Source organism: Neoarius graeffei, chromosome 16, assembly GCF_027579695.1.
Source record: "Neoarius graeffei isolate fNeoGra1 chromosome 16, fNeoGra1.pri, whole genome shotgun sequence".
Taxonomy (NCBI): domain Eukaryota; kingdom Metazoa; phylum Chordata; class Actinopteri; order Siluriformes; family Ariidae; genus Neoarius; species Neoarius graeffei.
In genome coordinates this window covers 12,800,535-12,820,156 of record NC_083584.1, presented here as the reverse complement: position 1 = coordinate 12,820,156, position 19,622 = coordinate 12,800,535, and the positions used below count along the sequence as shown (strand labels likewise).

At 40.4% G+C, this 19,622-nt stretch overlaps 2 protein-coding genes across 2 annotated transcripts in view; one reads left to right on the top strand and one right to left on the bottom strand.

The window, feature by feature from the left end:
- The window catches only part of rsad1 (radical S-adenosyl methionine domain containing 1), a 68,834-nt gene that overhangs the window by 45,388 nt on the left and 3,824 nt on the right, over nt 1-19,622 (bottom strand). Inside the window, exons 2-3 of the mRNA XM_060942510.1 lie at nt 1,511-1,771; nt 1,036-1,182 (exon numbers count right to left, since the gene is read on the bottom strand). The gene's annotated coding sequence lies outside the window, so the exon portion shown is untranslated. The remainder of the gene's footprint in view (nt 1-1,035; nt 1,183-1,510; nt 1,772-19,622) is intronic.
- On the top strand, nt 5,154-15,742 carry LOC132900424 (GTPase IMAP family member 7-like). The gene is made up of 4 exons (XM_060942508.1): nt 5,154-5,234; nt 6,637-6,691; nt 6,795-6,860; nt 11,153-15,742. Exons 2-4 carry the CDS (start codon nt 6,676-6,678, stop codon nt 12,121-12,123), a joined length of 1,053 nt encoding a protein of 350 aa, XP_060798491.1. The 5' UTR covers nt 5,154-5,234; nt 6,637-6,675; the 3' UTR covers nt 12,124-15,742.

The window sequence follows — 19,622 nt, the reverse complement described above, 5'->3', positions numbered from 1 at the left end:
GTCACTACGTAACCCAACCCTGACAACATCCCTCGCCTGTCCCATGATCCTACTCATCACTTCATCAGACTGCTCCTGGGCACTAAACCCCTTCTTTCATAAGTAAACCATCATAAGTTCCTCCCACTCTTGCACAGTACATTTCTCTGAGCCGTCCCCCCTGAAAAATGTTGGCGCCTTCACATCAGATTTCACCACAAAACTCATACTTGAAACTTCCCCAGCCTTATTGTTATGTTGAGGGCCTGGCGTTTCATTTACCACTTTGGTTGCCCCTAGACAGGCCACAATACTCTCGCCAATAGACTGTCCCACCCGCTCAACAATATCCGCTAACATGTCAGCTGACACCCCCCTGTTACCCAAAGGTGAGGTCGGCTCAAAGCTAACACGGCGGGGGGCACCTTTATCAGCACTGCGTAGCTGTTGAGGGTCAGAGTTCTGAATCGGTGTAATCATATGTAGGTAAGAGGCTGCATTGCTCCAGCATGATGTGTTAACTCAGAAAATCTAGGCAGTAGGCCCAACCCCTACTAATATCACCCGAACCATTAGGAGTATCCATTATAAACCAGTAACTGAGTGAAAGTAATGAATGCAATAAAAATATAATGCAAAAAGAATAAGCAAATCAGGCAATATTCAACTAAAAATGCACCTTATATGAAACAACGAAAAGAAAAAAAATTAGTGATATCCAGCTCAATAAAATTGACCCATTCCATAACTTATTTGCCAGGGTCAAAAAAAAAAACAAAAAAACACAAGTCTCACTTCAGTGCACAAAGAGACAGAAAATTACAAAATCCCTTATACACAGTACAATACTGCCACCGTGTGACCAACTCGAGACTGCGATGCAACGTATAGTAGGGTAATATGGAATGTTCTTTAACATAAACAACCGATCTCTACCAGTGATGGCAAAATTCTACACGATCTGAGTTTAGACTCATGAACACACATTAAGTGACAAAGAAGTCCAACCAACGAAAAATCTACCTCAGAATATATGACTAGCCTAGCTATCTGTACCACATGGAAGCAACCCCGGCGATTCTTGTCAGCTGCAACAGCGTCGGTATTCTCCAAGTTCCACCTCGACGAACAGCATGCACAAGAAGACCGTCACGGCACCAGAGTAACAGATGTTGCGTTGTGTTGTTCACCAGTCTTTTTATTCTAAAGAAATGAGACAAATACACTGCTGAGGACGGGCTGCAAACGTCCAGTGGCATTGGCGCTTACATTTCCAAAACGAACTGAGAGGCCAGCGCCTCGTTCCCATAACCAGCCGCGCTCTTAAAGGACCAGCGCAGAATTCCCCCACCACCACACACAATGGCAAGTGGAAAAAAAAATAAACCCGTTACACTTGCATGCCTCCCAAACAGCTTGTTGGCATGTAGATAGCGCCTGATGGTTGTTATGGAGACTTTGTGACCCCAAGATGCTACTCTTTGATGCAATTCTCTAACAGTGAGCTTTGGAGAACTTTTACTTCTCTTACCATCCTCCTCACTGTGCGTGGTGGCAAGATAAACTTGCATCCTCGTCCAGGCTTGTTCACCACTGTTCCAGTTGTTTTAAACTTCTTGATGATTCCTCTGACTGTAGATATGGGCAGGTGTAGGCGAGAGGCTATTTTCCTGGAGCCATTGCCTGACTTATGAAGGTCGACACACATCTGCGTTACTTGAATGGTGTGTTCTCTTGTCTTTCCCATGTTGAAGAGTGGATAAGAGAAATAGGCCTCTGTGTCACATCATATCTATACCCCAGGGAAACAGGATGTGATGAATTAAGTCAAGTCAAGTTTATTTGTATCCTGCTTTTAACAATAAACATTGTCACAAAGCAGCTTTACAGAATTTGAATGACTTTAAACATGGGCTAATTTTATCCCTTATCTATCCCCAATGATCAAGCCTGTGGCGATGGTGGCAAGGAAAAGCTCCCTCAGATGACATGAGGAAGAAACCTCAAGAGGAACCAGACTCAAAAGGGAACCCATCTTCATTTGGGCAACAACAGACAACATGACTATAACATGAACAGTTTTAACATAAAGTCAGCTTCGTTGATGCTATAAACCGTCCACCAACGGAAACCCGAGCGCAAAACCGTTCACGACAACCGCAGTCCCAAAGTCAGCAAGTCAACTGCAGTTCTAAAGTTTTAATGAATTACTAATGAAAGGTTCCTAGATACTCTGATCAATTTTATAAACTACAGTAGAAATGACAGAAATGCTTCAATTATATTTATTTTCTAGGAATTGTTATGGGTGCCAATAATTGTGGAACAGGTGATTTTATGAAATTATTTCTTAGTCAGGGATTTTTTTTACATTTTTTTTTAAATTCACTTGAGTTAAGGGTTACGTTTTTCTACAATTTTCAGTGTGAGATTATGCTTCTGCAATAAAAATTGAATTTATTTTAAGGCTTTTAATACATGTTAACCAGGGGTGCCAATAATTGAAAATTAATTTGGTAAAGAAAAAATAAATATATTATTTACCAGTTTAAGGTCGGTCTGTATGGTGAAATACCGTGACCTTGACCTTGAATACTGACCTCAGCGGTATTTCACCATACGGACCGACCTTAAGCTGGTAAATAATATTTATTTTTTTCTTTACCAAATTCTAACAGAAAACGAGAGCGCCCGAAAGGGAAAACCAAGCCGAGCCGCCATTTTGAATCCTCATTCACGGCTGTAATGCAAATTGCTTCCTCCTCGGTATACAAGTGCACTTCCATGGCAGGAAAAAAAAATTACATTTTGCCGCCTATGTAGTCCCCTATTTATACAAAATTGAGTCATTCGGGATTCAGCCATGTTTTTGCTCGGCGTTAGCAAGTTAGAGGTTTTTATCTTTCTCCTGAAATGTTTTTATTTTGTCTTCCTCAGGGTAGTAAAACTTAGTCTGGCTAACGCGACTTCAAAGCTCTGCGAGCATTGATCTGGCAAAGATATTAAGCCCAACCGTTTCCCAAAGGCGTGGTTGACCCGCCTCCCTGAAATGCCTCAGTTTGCTACTGGTCAAAGCCAGAAAAGGCTGTGACGAAGCTTAAAGGAACAGTCCACCGTACTTCCATAATGAAATATGTTCTTCTCTGAATTGAGACGAGCTGATCCGTACCTCTCCGAGCTTTGTGCGACCTCCCAGTCAGTCAGACGCGCTGTCACTCCTGTTAGCAATGTAGCTAGGCTCAGCATGGCCAATGGTATTTTTTGGGGCTGTAGCATACCTGTCAACCCTCCCGTTTTTCCCGGGAAATCCCTTATTTTGACTTATTTCCCGCTGTCTTCCCGTTTTTTTTATTTTCCCGAAAATATCCCGTATTTTCACATTATATAAAAGTCCCGTATTTTCACAATATAAAAAAGTCGGTAGGTCCAGAATTCATGACACGCCTCTGACAGGAGTTTACAGCAGGAAGTCGGGCCATGAATTCACGTCCCCGCCCTCTCAGGCATCAGTACTTACAGAACTACATCCGGAGGTGAGGCTGAACAAGTGATTAGGTCCAGTGTTGCCAGATTGGGCGGTTTCCCGCCCAAGTTGGGTGGTTTCAAGTGCATTTTGGTGGGTTTTGAACATATTTTGGGCTGGAAAACGTCAGCAGTATCTGGCAACACTGATTAGGTCTGAGGTGAAGATGGCGATGCTAATAGCTAAGAAAAACATTCGCCTCTCTTTCTTTGATGATTTCAACAAGTGCGTGGCTGAAATGTTCCCAGACTCTTCCATCGCAAAGAAATTTTCCATGGGGAAAACGAAAGCCTCCCAAATAATCAAAGGTAAGCTACACATGTTTACATTAAGTATGTCCTGGCTAAGACCTCATAAATAGCCTAGTGTAAACTAATTGGTGTATTAACTGTTTTATCCACTCATTGTCTATTTTCTATCTGAAACTTACCCATTTTAAATCACTCTTGGTTTAATATCTTATATTACTCTCTCTTTATTGCATCTAGTTTCTCTTTATTACATCTATCTATCTATCTATCTATCTATCTATCTATCTATCTATCTATCTATCTATCTATCTATCTATCTAGTGTTCTGAGGCCATGACTATGGTAAAACCATAATAAATTGCAATGGAATTGAATTTATTGACTGGTTATATAATGACCTTTCTTATTTTAACATAAGATACGTATTTTAGCCCTTAATTTGGGAAATAACTGGTACCACTGAAAGCAAATAAAAATAAATGTATAGTTTATTCACAAATGCACTCTATAAACCATAAGCATATTGAGTTTGGGTCTTGGCTATCACCAACATGCACCAGAGTACAGGAAATCACAAATACGAGATAAATTGCCCCCCATTCAACTACACACCCACTTTTGGTGAAGGGTATGACTTTCCGAAATTTTCCCTTATTTTGAGTTAAAAATCTGGGAAATATCCCTTTTTTTCAAACCTCAAAGTTGACAGGTATGGGCTGTAGTTAGATGCGACCAAACTCTTCCACGTTTTTCCTGTTTACATAGGTTTATATGACCAGTGACATGAAACAAAGTTCAGTTACACAAATTGAAACGTGGCGATTTTCTATGCTATGGAAAGTCCGCACTATAATGACAGGCGTACTAACACCTTCTGCACGCTTCGACAGCGCATTGATAAATGCACTCAGGAGTGAAGGCTCAGTTAGAGGTTTTTAGCTTTCTCCTGAAATGTTTTCTTTTATTTCTTCTTCCTCAGGGTAGTAAAACTCGCTTTCGCTGTGAACACTGTCGTTATCGCTATCCATGCTGTAAAATTAATGCTATTCTCCTGAGAAATGCTGGCAAAAATTTATAAGATTTTTGATAATCTGATAAATAAATCTTATTTTTTTAAAAAGATAAATGTTGACAAAAAATGCTACTATGTTTGTTGTTGTTGTGAACTAGCGAGTCGCCAGAGGTCCATCACCAGCCAATCAGAGCGCAGGATTTGGACTGCGAAAAAAATAAAACACTATAATACAAATTCCGTGGTTACTGATTTGTTCATAGTTTGGCTAAACTCTTCTCTCTTTATTTAAGCAAATTTGTCTGGTTTAGTTTGAATATTTCTCATCCAGGACGCCATTTTAGAAAGCAGAAACTTTCAATCTGGCAACCCAAATACTTTCGGTTTCTAATAAACCGTATCCGGGTCATGACCCCGCAGTGGCGTGTTTTGCTGCTGAAACAGTTTTCAGTAACAGTAAATCAATCAGGTAAGGTTTATTCTATCTATAATATATTTTATCTCTCTTAACGACGGGAAAATGCAAGCACCCTCCCTCTGCTCTTTATTTTATTTTAGTGCATTTCAAATGACGCCATTTTGTTTGTCGGTCTTCACTCAGCTCTGCTCAGTTATTCCTCACAAGATCATTAAAGAAATTAATAGATTGAACTATAATTTCCTTTGCCGAAACAAACATCACTACATCAGAAAGGGGGACTTGCTAAAAATGATGATGAGGGGCATAAAGGCAATTGATTTTGAAATCATGAATGCAACTTTAAAAATTAAATGGCTCCATTCCTTTAAAAAAAAGGTGAACAGATATGGTTCTCGTTACCTACACTTATATTTAGTAAAGTTGGAGGTATCAAGTTTCTATTATATGTGATTTCGAAATACCTAAATTTCCTATTAAACTCCACCTTTCACCAACAGGTATTGTTACAGTGGAAGTTGATCTTAAAGGTCATAGGCAAGGGTCGGAGGTTGTTGTATTTTGTGGTTTCTTTTTGGTCTGATTTTGTATTCTCATCTCATCTTATTATCTCTAGCCGCTTTATCCTGTTCTACAGGGTCGCAGGCAAGCTGGAGCCTATCCCAGCTGACTACGGGCGAAAGGCGGGGTACACCCTGGACAAGTCGCCAGGTCATCACAGGGCTGACACATAGACACAGACAACCATTCACACTCACATTCACACCTACGCTCAATTTAGAATCACCAGTTAACCTAACCTGCATGTCTTTGGACTGTGGGGGAAACCGGAGCACCCGGAGGAAACCCACGTGGACACGGGGAGAACATGCAAACTCCGCACAGAAAGGCCCTCGCCGGCCACGGGGCTCGAACCCGGACCTTCTTGCTGTGAGGCGACAGCGCAAACCACTACACCACCGTGCCGCACCTGATTTTGTATTATCAGATGTTTATCTAGCCCCTGAATTGGGGTTGTATTTTTATTTATTTATTTATTTATTTATTTATTTTTAAAGCAAATTAAAAATAAATGCTGGCTAAAAACCCATCTAACTTAGGTGAATAAAGATACAAATTTTGTTGTCTGGTGGTCAAGTGTTTGAGAGATGTTGTCTTGCACTAATGATCGCGGTCCCTGTGGTGGTACTTGTTCGTCGTGGGTACGTACGGACATTGCATGGTCAAAAACCATCAAAAATCAGGTCGGTGCATTACCATATTCTCTTAAGTACAGGACTCTGCTATAATGTAAGGAATAAAACACTGGGGTATGCTGTCAAAATAATCAGAAACAGTGGTGTTATTGTGATATGTCCCAAAATTAAGCAGGGATATTGTTACCACCCAGGCCATAAATGGATTAGTTTGAGAAAAACACACATCCTGAAGTGTTCTATGCCTCTTTTTCCAGTCACCATGAAGCACAAGACTGAATAACAGCCAAAAGAAGATGGCAGCAGCTGAAGGTGAGTGACCCTATTTTGACTTGGCATTGATTAAATAATACTGTATATTGTTGGGGTTTTTCTTCCCGTTTTTTAAAAAATTTCCTCCTTTATTTGGAAACAGACTCTACACCACCTCAGGGCCCTGCCAGAAAGAAACGCAGGAGTAGCATTGAGGAACCACCTTGGAGTGAGTTAACTGGCTCTCTTTATTGGCATAGTTAAAGGAAAAATCCACCCTGAACGATTTGCATATTTAACATTTGTATATTTGGCAGAAGCCATGGCCTAATGGTTAGAGAAGTAGCTTTAGGACCAAAAGGTTGCCGGTTCGATTCCCTGGACCAGCAGGAATGGCTGAAGTGCCCTTGAGCAAGGCACCAAACCTGTAACTGCTCCCCAGGCTGCTCTGGATAAGAGTCAGTGCGTTTACATGCACATCCAAATCGAGCTGCTGTCGGTAATCGAGCTAAGGGTCCCAGCAGGGGTGCCAGAGAAATCCAATCCTACATGCACACAAGGAAATCGAGCTATTGTGTGAGGTACATTGTGCACCCGAGCCACAGGTGGCGCTACACGCCCCATCGTGTTGGTACACTTCCAGTTGTCGTCATGAAGAAGAGCTATTCAAGAGTATAAACAAAGTTATCAGTTCCGTGTTCACAAGAAGAACGACGATGAGGACAGCAACATCGATATATATATATATATATATATATATATATATATGGATGAAAATCTGCTAATGGGTAATAATATGTAACAAATCATGTCAAAATTCATATTCTTTTATTGAAAAATTAAACTACATCATATTAAACTTTTATTTTATTAAACATATTAACAATTGAAAAGATAGTAATCACACTAGATTTTCAAAAAAATCATCTGCGAAGTTATCAAATCTACGCTTATGCATGTTATTTTTTGACGGAAAAAAATGAAGTATTTTTAGTTTTTTTTCTTCTTATTTTACAAAACTCCATGCATATAAGAATGAAATAATCAGGTTTTTACAATACTTAATGGAAAATATCAAAGATCTTTCCAGAAAATGAGAATATAATTATTCAAGAAACAGGTGAAAAGATTCACGACCAAGAGCCAAGGTGATAACTTTTCTGTTATCACTTATGAACCGACATAACACAAGAATTCATTGTGAAGAAATCCTCATAACATAACAGTAGTAACTTACTATTAACATTAAGGATTGGAAACAGGACTCTGTGGAACAATACAATATTAAAACACATGTGGGTTAGTATACGTATGCATGTTACTTTTGACGGACATAAATTACCAAAGATGAATTCATTGAAATGTACTCTAATTGCACTATAAGATCTGACTAGGGAAAGGGGAATATGAATATTTAAGTAACAGGAGAAATCTAAGACTAAAATTCTATAGTAAAATTCATAAATGAAGACTACAACATGAGTATTGCACACAGCCGGAACTGTCTGATAGTAATATGCATGCACCATAAAGTAATAAATGAGACTTAAAATTTGGATTACAGCCATGGAAACATATTTCTGGGCCATCAATCTCTTCCTTTTTCCAACAAGTCCACTTAAAGCTCTCTGACTCCAGAAGGAGACCTGTCTGACCTGTCTGACATGGTGACAAGTACACCCAAAACAAATTTTATTTATCTTCAATTGGGGGACGTCAAAATATAACGTGCATAAGAAATGTCCGTCAGATTGTAACGTGCGACTTCCTGCTTCCGTCAGGGACCAGCACATTCCACACGATCATTCACCCTCCCGGCAAATTCTTTCAGTTGCACTGGCGTCAATTTTTGTTTACATCCATTATGAAGTATTTCAGCCAGTTCCCCGATCGCTACGGTTCATTTTTAGTGAGTGAAGAACAAATCTATACTTACGTGCGTTACGTATTATGCACGTTAGCTTTCTTGACAGACTGCAAACACACGCTGCTCAGGCGGCCAGTTTCTCCATCTTCTCGGAAAGCGATGATGTCATCAAAACTTGTGGTAGTGTGGATTTCCTGGAGGTTTGTGTATCATGCGGTGCTATGCCGGTCGGAGATATACGATACAGTCTTGTGTACGTTATTTTCTGACAGACCGCGATCCTTTGATTTTACCATCGATGTATTTTGAAAACAGGCAGATTCCAAGGCGAGAATTAATTATAAATCAATTGGTGCTTTTATATTAAAGTGATTGATTACATATATTGTTCTATATTCATGTTTTTAGTTGGAATATTCTTATTCACAAGTTGATGTTGACTTCTGACGGACACAGTAACGTGCATAAGGGTCTTTTTTTAAAATGATTTTTTCGTGTTTAGAAAATGTGCAGGCCCATTGTATGTGGTTTTTTAAACACTTCAGTAAACCTGTTTTATGGAGTGTAGTTGATTTAATTCCGACAATAAGTTGTATAGCAAGCAATCAAACCTTGTCGAAGTTGGTTAGTCAGAACTGTTACGGTCGGGTGTCTAAAATTCACCAACTTCAAAAAATTAATTCATGATTTTATTGGGAAAATATAGCTTGTGATATCTGAAGTTGTCAACATTATTTCTTAGAGCAATATTATTTTATTTAAACCAAAAAATATCCAATTTATGTTTAAAATAGTGGATGGAGATGATTTTTTATACGTGTCTCACCATTATTACCCATTAGCAAATTTCAAATTTTGACTCATATATATATATATATATATATATATATATATATATATATGAGTGATTCCACGCTTATGGGTACTGAAATGGGGACATGAACTTATTTTTAAAAATTCACCTAAAACCATTTCTTTTTTTTACCATCAGGTCACAAAACATGTAATCTTTAATGAATGATATGTTAAAAGATAACTTTAATTTTCTGAGATGTAATAAAAACATATTTATATGCCAAAGTCAGAACGTAACAGAAGTGTTGTGGACATATATATTCTCAATTTTAACAATGTAGAATTACTTTTTGAAACATAGGAAGGTGATGTTTTAGCAAATATAATTAATAAACATGTGTAGTAGAATAAACATACACATTCTTTCAATAAGATTAACATGGTATATAGCTAGATTGTAATTAATTTGTAACAGACGCGAGATGGACAATCGTAACAGAAGTAATGTAACAGACATCATTTTGGAACTCATAGGCTTGACTTTGGCATATAAATATGTTTTTATTACATCTCAGAAAATTAAAGTTATCTTTTAACATATCATTCATTAAAGATTACATGTTTTGTGACCTGATGGTAAAAAAAGAAATGGTTTTAGGTGAATTTTAAAAATAAGTTCATGTCCCCATTTCAGTACCCATAAGCGTGGAATCACTCATATATATATATATATATATATTCAACTTCTTAAGCTGAATGAGCATGAACTCTGTCTCCTTATTGCTCCAGAAGTGCACATTTCTACTACTGTTGTCATGCCGACCGAGGCTGTTGTGTTTCCAGCTTGTGGTCTCGTCACTCGTCACTTCCGGAAGGGGCAGTGCTGAAGTAAGTAGCTCGACTCCGTAGCTCGATAGGGTTTACATGCACTAAGTAGCTCGGCTACAATCGCATAATCTAGGTCGCATAGCTCGATTACAAGAAATCCAGTTCGGTTCGATTTCAGCCGAGCTAAGGTGTTTCCATGGCATTTAGAACTTCGATTTCAGTCGAGCTACGGCAGAAATTCGATTTTCTCTATGTGCATGTAAACGCACTGACTGTCTGCTAAATGCCTGAAATGTCATCTAATGTAACGTGATCTTCAGTGGAACCTAATATTTAATTTGTAATGAAATTCTCATCTCATCTCATTATCTGTAGCCGCTTTATCCTGTTCTACAGGGTCGCAGGCAAGCTGGAGCCTATCCCAGCTGACTACGGGCGAAAGGCGGGGTACACCCTGGACAAGTCGCCAGGTCATCACAGGGCTGACACATAGACACAGACAACCATTCACACTCACATTCACACCTACGCTCAATTTAGAGTCACCAGTTAACCTAACCTGCATGTCTTTGGACTGTGGGGGAAACCGGAGCACCCGGAGGAAACCCACGCGGACACGGGCAGAACATGCAAACTCTGCACAGAAAGGCCCTCGCCGGCCATGGGGCTCGAACCCAGGACCTTCTTGCTGTGAGGCGACAGCGCTAACCACTACACCACCGTGCCGCCCGTAATGAAATTCTGCATGATCTTATTCATCTACTTTCTCTGCGGCTTCCTACATCACTCACAATGCCATTCGACTACCTGCTGAGAGTGATGCAGCGGTGCTTTAGTCCTTAAGACTGTCCATAACTCAGCACAACTTCATTATATATCCAACCAACAAATCACATCACTAATATTTCAAAACAAACATTTTTTTTAGTGTTCCAGGGTGGAGGTTTCCTTTAAGGTTCATTCCTTACATATCTTGAAAAATGTTTATTGTACATAAAAATAACATTTCTCTCCTAAAACCTGTTTTCCAGTGGGTACTGAAGATGCATCATTGCGAATTCTCATATTTGGAAGCTCTGGACATGGACAGTTCTCTCTCACCGAGTCAGTCCTGCAGAAACTGGTCTTTAACGATCCTCAGACGAAAGTAACAACAAAAACTTGTGGAAGCCTCTTTATGAGAAATGTGACTCTGGTCAACACTCCAAATCTTATCGAGCATGACTTCTTTCATGACGTGTTAAAAAAGGAAGTGAAGAAGGCAGTTTGTTTCTCCTGTCCAGGACCACACGCCATCCTGTTTACGTTAAATCCGTTAGACATGCCACAAAACGCATATGACGTTTTCGAACCGGTAGTGCATTATTTTGGAGAAAATATCTGGAACCACACAATGATTGTTTTGTACGATGACAAAGATGAGTTAGAAGGCAAAGTGAAGGAAAATAAGCACTTTGGGAAGCTTCTTGAGAAATGTGGTCAAAGATATCACCTTTTCAGTAGAAAGCAGGACGAGAATGAGGGAAATGTGATAAGGGAATTGTTTCAGAAAATCGACAAGATGGTGGAGGGGCATGGGATTTTTTCCAACTTGGAATTTAAAGATGCTGAAAAACGAATCAAGACCGAGGAAAAAATCATCCAAAATCAGAGAAAGAAGGAGGTCAGTGCAAGGTTGGAGGAACTGAAGAAGTATTCTCGGGAAGATCTGGAAAGAGAAGTGAAATGTTATGAAGAAAAGATCCGGTTAGAAAACAGGGAAAGGGCAGAGGTGCAGGTCGCAGAAAGACTCGGTTTTACTCTTCGACTTGTCGATTATGCAGCAGCAATAGGAAAAGGAGCATTTGCAGGGGTAATATTAGGGGTGCCAATGGGGTTTCCAGGTATTGCCATAGGAGGATCGGTTGGCGCAGTGCTCGGTGGTTTATTAGGTGGTGCAGCTGGAGCCGTTTGGAACATGATTACTAATGCTTTGGCAGATTTTGGTAGAAATGCAATTTAAAGTGGAATTTGCACTTAAGGCCGAGTCCCACAATACTGATAACTATAAATAAATGGGTCCCCTGCAGTTGGTGGCCACACCAGACTGATAATGATACCCACAAGCCCAGGCCTGGGTTTATCTGTATCAGTGAGATTGCTTCTGGAGCGATTTTTTTTTTTTTTCCCCCCTGGCCTGGACCTGATCCGATAAAACATCTGACCAATCACATACAGTAATTGTTTAAATGTGACGTTGTCTGAGCACGTGATATTTTTCCCCGGGCATCTTTGTACATCCTTATTGTATGATGAAGTCACACAATACGGATTCACGGAAAATTAAAAAAAAATACAAGTTATTTTTTTTTCGCGGTGCGGTTTCCATCAAATCCTGTGCTCTGATTGGCTGGCGAGCTACGATACGGACCCCAGTTACGGACCTCTGGTGACTCGCTCGTTCACAACAACAACAAACATAGTAGCATTTTTTGTCAACATTTATCATTTTTAAAAAAAAAGATTTATTTATAAGATTATCAAAAATCTTATAAATTTTTGCCAGCATTTCTCAGGAAAATAGCATTAATTTTAGAGATGGATAGTGATAACGACAGTGTTCACAGCAAAAGCGAGTTTTACTACCCTGAGGAAGAAGAAAAAAAAGAAAACATTTCAGGAGAAAGCTAAAAACCTCTAACTGTTGCTGACGCCGAGCAAAAACATGGCTGAATCCCGAATGACTCAATTTTTTATAAATAGGTGACTACATAGGTGGCAAAATGTAGTTTTTTTCCTGCCATGGAAGTGCACTTGTATACCGAGGAGGAAGCAATTTGCATTACAGCCATGAATGAGGATTCAAAATCGCATTAATTTTACAGCATGGATAGCAATAACGACAGTGTTCACAGCGAAAGCGAGTTTTACTACCCTGAGGAAGAAGAAATAAAAGAAAACATTTCAGGAGAAAGCTAAAAACCTCTCTAACTTGCTAACGCCGAGCAAAAACATGTCTGAATCCTGAATGACTCAATTTTGTATAAATAGGGGACTACATAGGCGGCAAAATGTCGTTATTTTTCCTGCCATGGAAGTGCACTTGTATACCGAGGAGGAAGCCATTTGCATTACAGCCGTGAATGAGGAATCAAAATGGCGGCTCGGCTCGGTTTTCCCTTTCGGGCGCTCTCGTTTTCTGTTAGAATTTGGTAAAGAAAAAAATAAATATATTATTTACCAGCTTAAGGTCAGTCCGTATGGTGAAATACCGTGACCTCGGCCTTAAATACTGACCTCGGCCCAGAGGGCCTCGCTCAGTACTTTCAAGACCTCTGTCACGGTATTTCATGATACGGACCTTCCAGCTGGTAAATAACATATATGTATGGATCTTTAATTCACGGATATGACTTTCTGTGAAAAATCCATCCATCCATTATCCGTAACCACTTATCCTGTGCAGGATCATGGACAAGCTGGAGCTTTTCCCAGCTGACTACGGGTGAAAGGCGGGGTACACCCTGGACAAGTCACTAGGTCATCGCAGGGCTGACACATAGACACAGGCAACCATTCACACTCACATTCACACCTACGGTCAATTTGCAGCCACCAGTTAGCCTAACCTGCATGTCTTTGGACTGTGGGGGAAACCGGAGCACCTGGAGGAAACCCACGCAGACACGGGGAGAACATGCAAACTCCGCACAGAAAGGCCCTCGCCGGCCACGGGGCTCGAACCCGGACCTTCTTGCTGTGAGGCGACAGCGCTAACCACTACACCACCGTGCCGCCCTTGAGAGAAAATATGATTGTTAAGTTTATATAAGTATTATTCTTGACCAAGAAGGCAGTAATTTATTAAAATGGTGACAAAATTAAGGATTAACTTCAGTTAAAATGACCTTCCGTCTCGGCTGGACATTGTTTGGGAACATTTTGTTTATGTTTGATATGATATGTGTATTTTTGATCAGCGATGTCTGAACGATGCCAAGGTCTGTTTTGATGTCAGATCGACCCACACACGCTTTAATGTTGGATGTAATGGTAGCCTTATTGCTGAACAAAGAGTTAAGACTTTATATTTTTGGACTATTGCATATACTATGGCAGTGATTTAAATTTAATTGTTAGATCTAAGATGCATTCAATGATTTAAGTTAGTTTTATAATTACAGAATATAATTTAGGGTTGTTAAGGTCTTATGATTCTAATGTTAAGACTTCATGAGTTTCCCGAGGTCCCGAGAAATAAGTTGACCGATGAGGTCCCGAGAAATAAGTTGACCGATTGACCATTTCAGACTGGGTTGAATCCCAACAATTATTAATTTTTAAAAAGTAGTTTGAACAAGATTTTTTGTTGTAAAAGATAAAGTTTATTTTACTGATTTTAGTAGAAATTTTCATTGTCATGTTTATTTTATATAATCATTTTGTTGAAGGATCCTAATGAGTAATGAATGTTTGATATGGATTACTTAAGCTTTAAAATATTCTATATTCTGTTTGAGTGTTTCTGTGAATACTGAGAAATATTTTTATTGAAATATTTTATTGAAATACAACACTAATCGCATACATCGTTTTGTGAGATGTCAACTATGTGACAGATAGACCAGCTACTATGTATTCCTGTAGGCTGTAATCCTTAAATATTTTGTATAAATGGCTTGTTGTCTAGAATTCGGCTTCACCAGTGGACATTGTTGGTGGAATTCTAGCCTGCATTGGAGTGCCCAGCAGCATTGGCAATGCTAAATCTACCTTAAATTAGACGTCACCGAGTTGACAGATTTTGGGCTTTTTGGATTGCCATGACCGTTGGTATCAACCTGTTATCGCCCAGGGTCATGTGCGTGAAGGGAGTGGGCTGCCACTTTGTTTCATCATACTGACTACTTGCCACAGTTCATCACGCAGATGTAATCACCATCAAAGAGTTGATACGTAAAAAAGGTATGCTTTAATTTTTACATACTCAATGGCACGCCAAAAAAAAAAAAGAGAACAAAAAGTAGTACACACAATCATGTGTACGAGATGTTATTCTGTTGCCCTGCCAGATAACATGAGGTCGGCAAATTTTGTATCTGAGTAACTGCGGCAACGCTGGGGCTGAATTCAGCACCGTCACAGAGTTGACCAAAAGTTTGTGGGACACGTACTTTGGCTGAGCTGCAGTCAAAATGATTAAAAACTGCATCGAGTTTTGTTATATTTTCTTTAAACACCCCCATATCCATGACATGCACAGGAGGGTAATCTTGTCTGTTGGCTTTCAGTGGAGAAATAACAGTGTTCGTTCAAACCAAGGTTGCAGGTAGGACAAGCCAAGTTGGTCATTATCACATTTATTTCAGTTTTTTTCCCCAACAACTAAGAAATGTCAGAGACGCCTGCTGATTTTTTTTTTTTCATAGTAGGCTCCAAGGAGTTTTTGCTGTATGTACAGGTTTTAAATCTCTCCACAAGATGGCTTTGGAATACAAATGTCAAAATTCTGCAATATCCATGTATTTTATGTTGGGCGTATCATACCTAATGTCTGTCATTTGGACAATAAACAATTTCTGATTGTCCAGTTTGCAATTTGTGACTGGCATTGTTATTTTTCCAATAAAATGAAATAATGAAGCACAATATTTGCTTGTGTTTTTTTTTTTACTAAAGTTGTTGGTTCAAGTCAGTTCATGCTTGAAAGTATTTACTTAAACCCCATTTCCAGAAAAGTAGCGATATTTTCCAAAATGCAATAAAAACAAAAATATGTGATTTGTTAATTCGTGTGAGCCTTTATTTAACTGACAAAAGTGCGAAGAAAAGATTTTCAATAGTTTTACTGACCAACTTTTATTGTATTTTTTAAAATATAAACAAAGTTAGAATTTGATGCCTGCAACACACTCAAAAAAGTTGGGATCGAGCCAAAATAAGACTGAAAAGTTTATAGGATATTCAAGTTAAACCATTTTGGAAGATTCCACAATAAGCAGGTTAATTGGTATCATGATTAAGTATAAAAGGACCAGCACCAAAGGCTCAGTCTTTGCAAGCAAGGATGGGCGTGGCTCACCCCTTTGTGTCAAAATTCATGAGAGAATTGTTAGTCAATTCAAAAAGAACATTTCTCAACGTAAGAGTTTAGGTCTTTAAACATCTACAGTACATAATATTCTGAAAAGATTCAGAGACATAGTGCGTAAAGGGTGAGGTCGGAAACCGCTGTTGAATGTATGTGACCTTCGAGCCCTCAGGTGGCACTGCCTGAGAAACTATGAAGGTAGGATAGTGCCATAGAAACCGTCATGCTAATGTGCAGTGGCTTGCACAGGGCAGGGGGGCGGTTGCCCCCCTTGTGGCCCAATTGTTGAAAAACACATGCTAAAGTGCCCTCTCGGGAGCCAAAACGCGTGCTAAAGTGCCCTCTTGGGAGCCAAAACGTGTGTTAAGCTGCCCTCAAGTGTCCTCTCGGGAGCCAAAACACGTGCTAAAGTGCCCCCTTGGGAGCCAAAACGCGTGCTAGAGTGCCCTCAATTGCCCCCTTGGGAGCCAAAATGCGTATTAAACTGCCCTCAAGTGCCCTCTCGGGAGCCAAAACACGTGCTAAAGTGCCCTCTTGGGAGCCAAAATGTGTGCTAAACTGCCCTCAAGTGTCTTTTCAGGAGTCAAAACACATGCTAAAGTACCTCCTTGGGAGCCAAAACGTGTATTAAACTGCCCTCAAGTGCCCTCTTGGGAGCCAAAACGCGTATTAAACTGCCCTCAAGTGCCCTCTCGGGAGCCAAAATGTGTGCTAAACTGCCCTCAAGTGTCTTCTCAGGAGTCAAAACACACGCTAAAGTGCCCCCTTGGGAGCCAAAACGCATGCTAGAGTGCCCTCAAGTGCCCTCTCGGGAGCCAAAACGCGTACTAAACTGCCCTCAAGTGCCCTCTCGGGAGCCAAAACACGTGCTAAAGTGCCCCCTTGGGAGCCTTGAGAGGGAGAGAGAGACCAGTGTGATGATCAGCTAAGTAGAACACAGCTGGGTGAGCATTATAAACTGTGAATGTAGCTTTAGTGTACATTATGATACACTTTGCAATAAAAATAGATAATGCAGTCATCTGTGCAAAGCAGATTTCCTGAATTTTGTGAAGGCTAGATACATTTAGGCTAGCTAGTTTTAGAGACATGAATGAGCCGCAATTTATTCCACGGAGCAGTAAATGTGTCTCAGACCTTTTCAACAGCTATGGCTTAAGCTTTGATATTGTTTTATTTTAATTCAATTTCTTTTGTTGCTGTTAAAAACACAGCATTCAAGAATGCACACTGTACCTCAAAAGTACAAGCATAGCTCTAAATCAGCAACAGAGGATTACCAAGCCCAAGACTTGGAAGAGCACTACCGGGGAAAGGTGTTCTCTTCCTTCTTTGACAGGCTGTCCCATGAGCTACACCAAAGATTCAAGGGAAAGAATGACACACCTACTGGGTCAATCCTATCAGGTCTTCACTGCCTTACTGTCTCACGTCACTGGAAGGGTAAACTAGATGACAAAGCTGCGGCATCTGTCAAACATACACTACCGTTCAAAAGTTTGGGGTCACCCAGACAATTTTGTGTTTCCCATGAAAAGTCACACTTTTATTTACCACCATAAGTTGTAAAATGAATAGAAAATATAGTCAAGACATTTTCTGGCCATTTTGAGCATTTAATCGACCCCACAAACGTGATGCTCCAGAAACTCAATCTGCTCAAAGGAAGGTCAGTTTTATAGCTTCTCTAAAGAGCTAAACTGTTTTCAGCTGTGCTAACATGATTGTACAAGGGTTTTCTAATCATCCATTAGCCTTCTGAGGCAATGAGCAAACACATTGTACCATTAGAACACTGGAGTGATAGTTGCTGGAAATGGGCCTCTATACACCTATGGAGATATTGCACCAAAAACCAGACATTTGCAGCTAGAATAGTCATTTACCACATTAGCAATGTATAGAGTGGATTTCTGATTAGTTTAAAGTGATCTCATCTCATTATCTCTAGCCGCTTTATCCTTCTACAGGGTCGCAGGCAAGCTGGAGCCTATCCCAGCTGACTACGGGCAAAAGGCGGGGTACACCCTGGACAAGTCGCCAGGTCATCACAGGGCTGACACATAGACACAGACAACCATTCACACCTACAGTCAATTTAGAGTCACCAGTTAACCTAACCTGCATGTCTTTGGACTGTGGGGGAAACCAGAGCACCCAGAGGAAACCCATGCGGACAACATGCAAACTCCACACAGAAAGGCCCTCGCCAGCCCCGGGGCTTGAATCCAGGACCTTCTTGCTGTGAGGCGACAGCGCTAACCACTATACCACCGTGCCGCCCTAGTTTAAAGTCATCTTCATTGAAAAGATCAGTGCTTTTCTTTCAAAAATAAGGACATTTCAAAGTGACCCCAAACTTTTGAACGGTAGTGTATGTGCCAGTTCTATGATGTAGATGAAGAAAACCTCATCACTGAGCTCAAGGTATTCCACTCATCATATGCACTCGCCTCCAACAATGTCACAGCTGCACTCAAGTGCCTTGGAGAAAATGATGTTGAATCAGTTTTTCTGAGTCTGACCATGCTCCTCAAAACGTATGCGACTATACCAGTGACAACGGCTTCAGTAGAGCGGTCCTTCTCAAAACTGAAACTCATTAAAACTGTGCTGAGAAACCGGTGTGGGGGGAAAAAAGGCTCTCTGACCTAATGCTACTCTCCATTGAAAGAGATATCCCAATTGACCAGAACAAGCTCATTGACATATACAAACAGATGGCCAAACGAAGAATTTTACTGTAGTTCCACTTGCCACATATAGGCACAAAGACTTAAGACTAGTCATCGTCATTCATCATAGTTTGTTTCTTTTGAGTTGTCAAATAGTTTAAATGTGTATTGTTCCCTGTTGCCCCTTTTCCACCAAATCAGTTCCAGGGCTGGTTCGGGGCCAGTGCTTAGTTTGGAACCGGGTTTTCTGTTTCCACTGACAAAGAATTGGCTCTGGGGCCAGAAAAACCGGTTCCAGGCTAGCACCAACTCTCTGCTGGGCCAGAGGAAAGAACCGCTTACGTCAGCGGGGGGGCGGAGTTGTTAAGACCAACAACAATAACAAGACCGCGAAAGATTGCCATTTTTAAGCGACGAGAAGCAGCAGCTGTACAAACGCGAAGTCATCCATTATTATTATTATTGTTGTTGTTGCTGCTGCTGCTTCTTCTTCCGTGTTGTTTTTGCTTCGATATTCGCGCCAAGGTTTATGCAAACGTAGCGACGTAACTGACGTATACAGCGACATAATGACGTGGCTTCCCTTAGCACCGCGAGCTATGGAAAAGCAAACTGGTTCTCACCTGGCTCGCAAGTTGAACGAGTTGTGAACCAGCACCAGCACTGACCCTGAACCAGCCCTGGAACTGATTTCGTGGAAAAGGGGTATGTGTGATTTTATCACAGAGCCCTCTTGGGTGAAGAAAATACATTAAA

Bases quoted from the DNA above. Each gene is read 5' to 3' on its own strand.
- LOC132900424 (XM_060942508.1), top strand. The intron at 6,861-11,152 runs GTGAGTTAACTG...CCTGTTTTCCAG, and splicing joins CATTGAGGAACCACCTTGGA to TGGGTACTGAAGATGCATCA.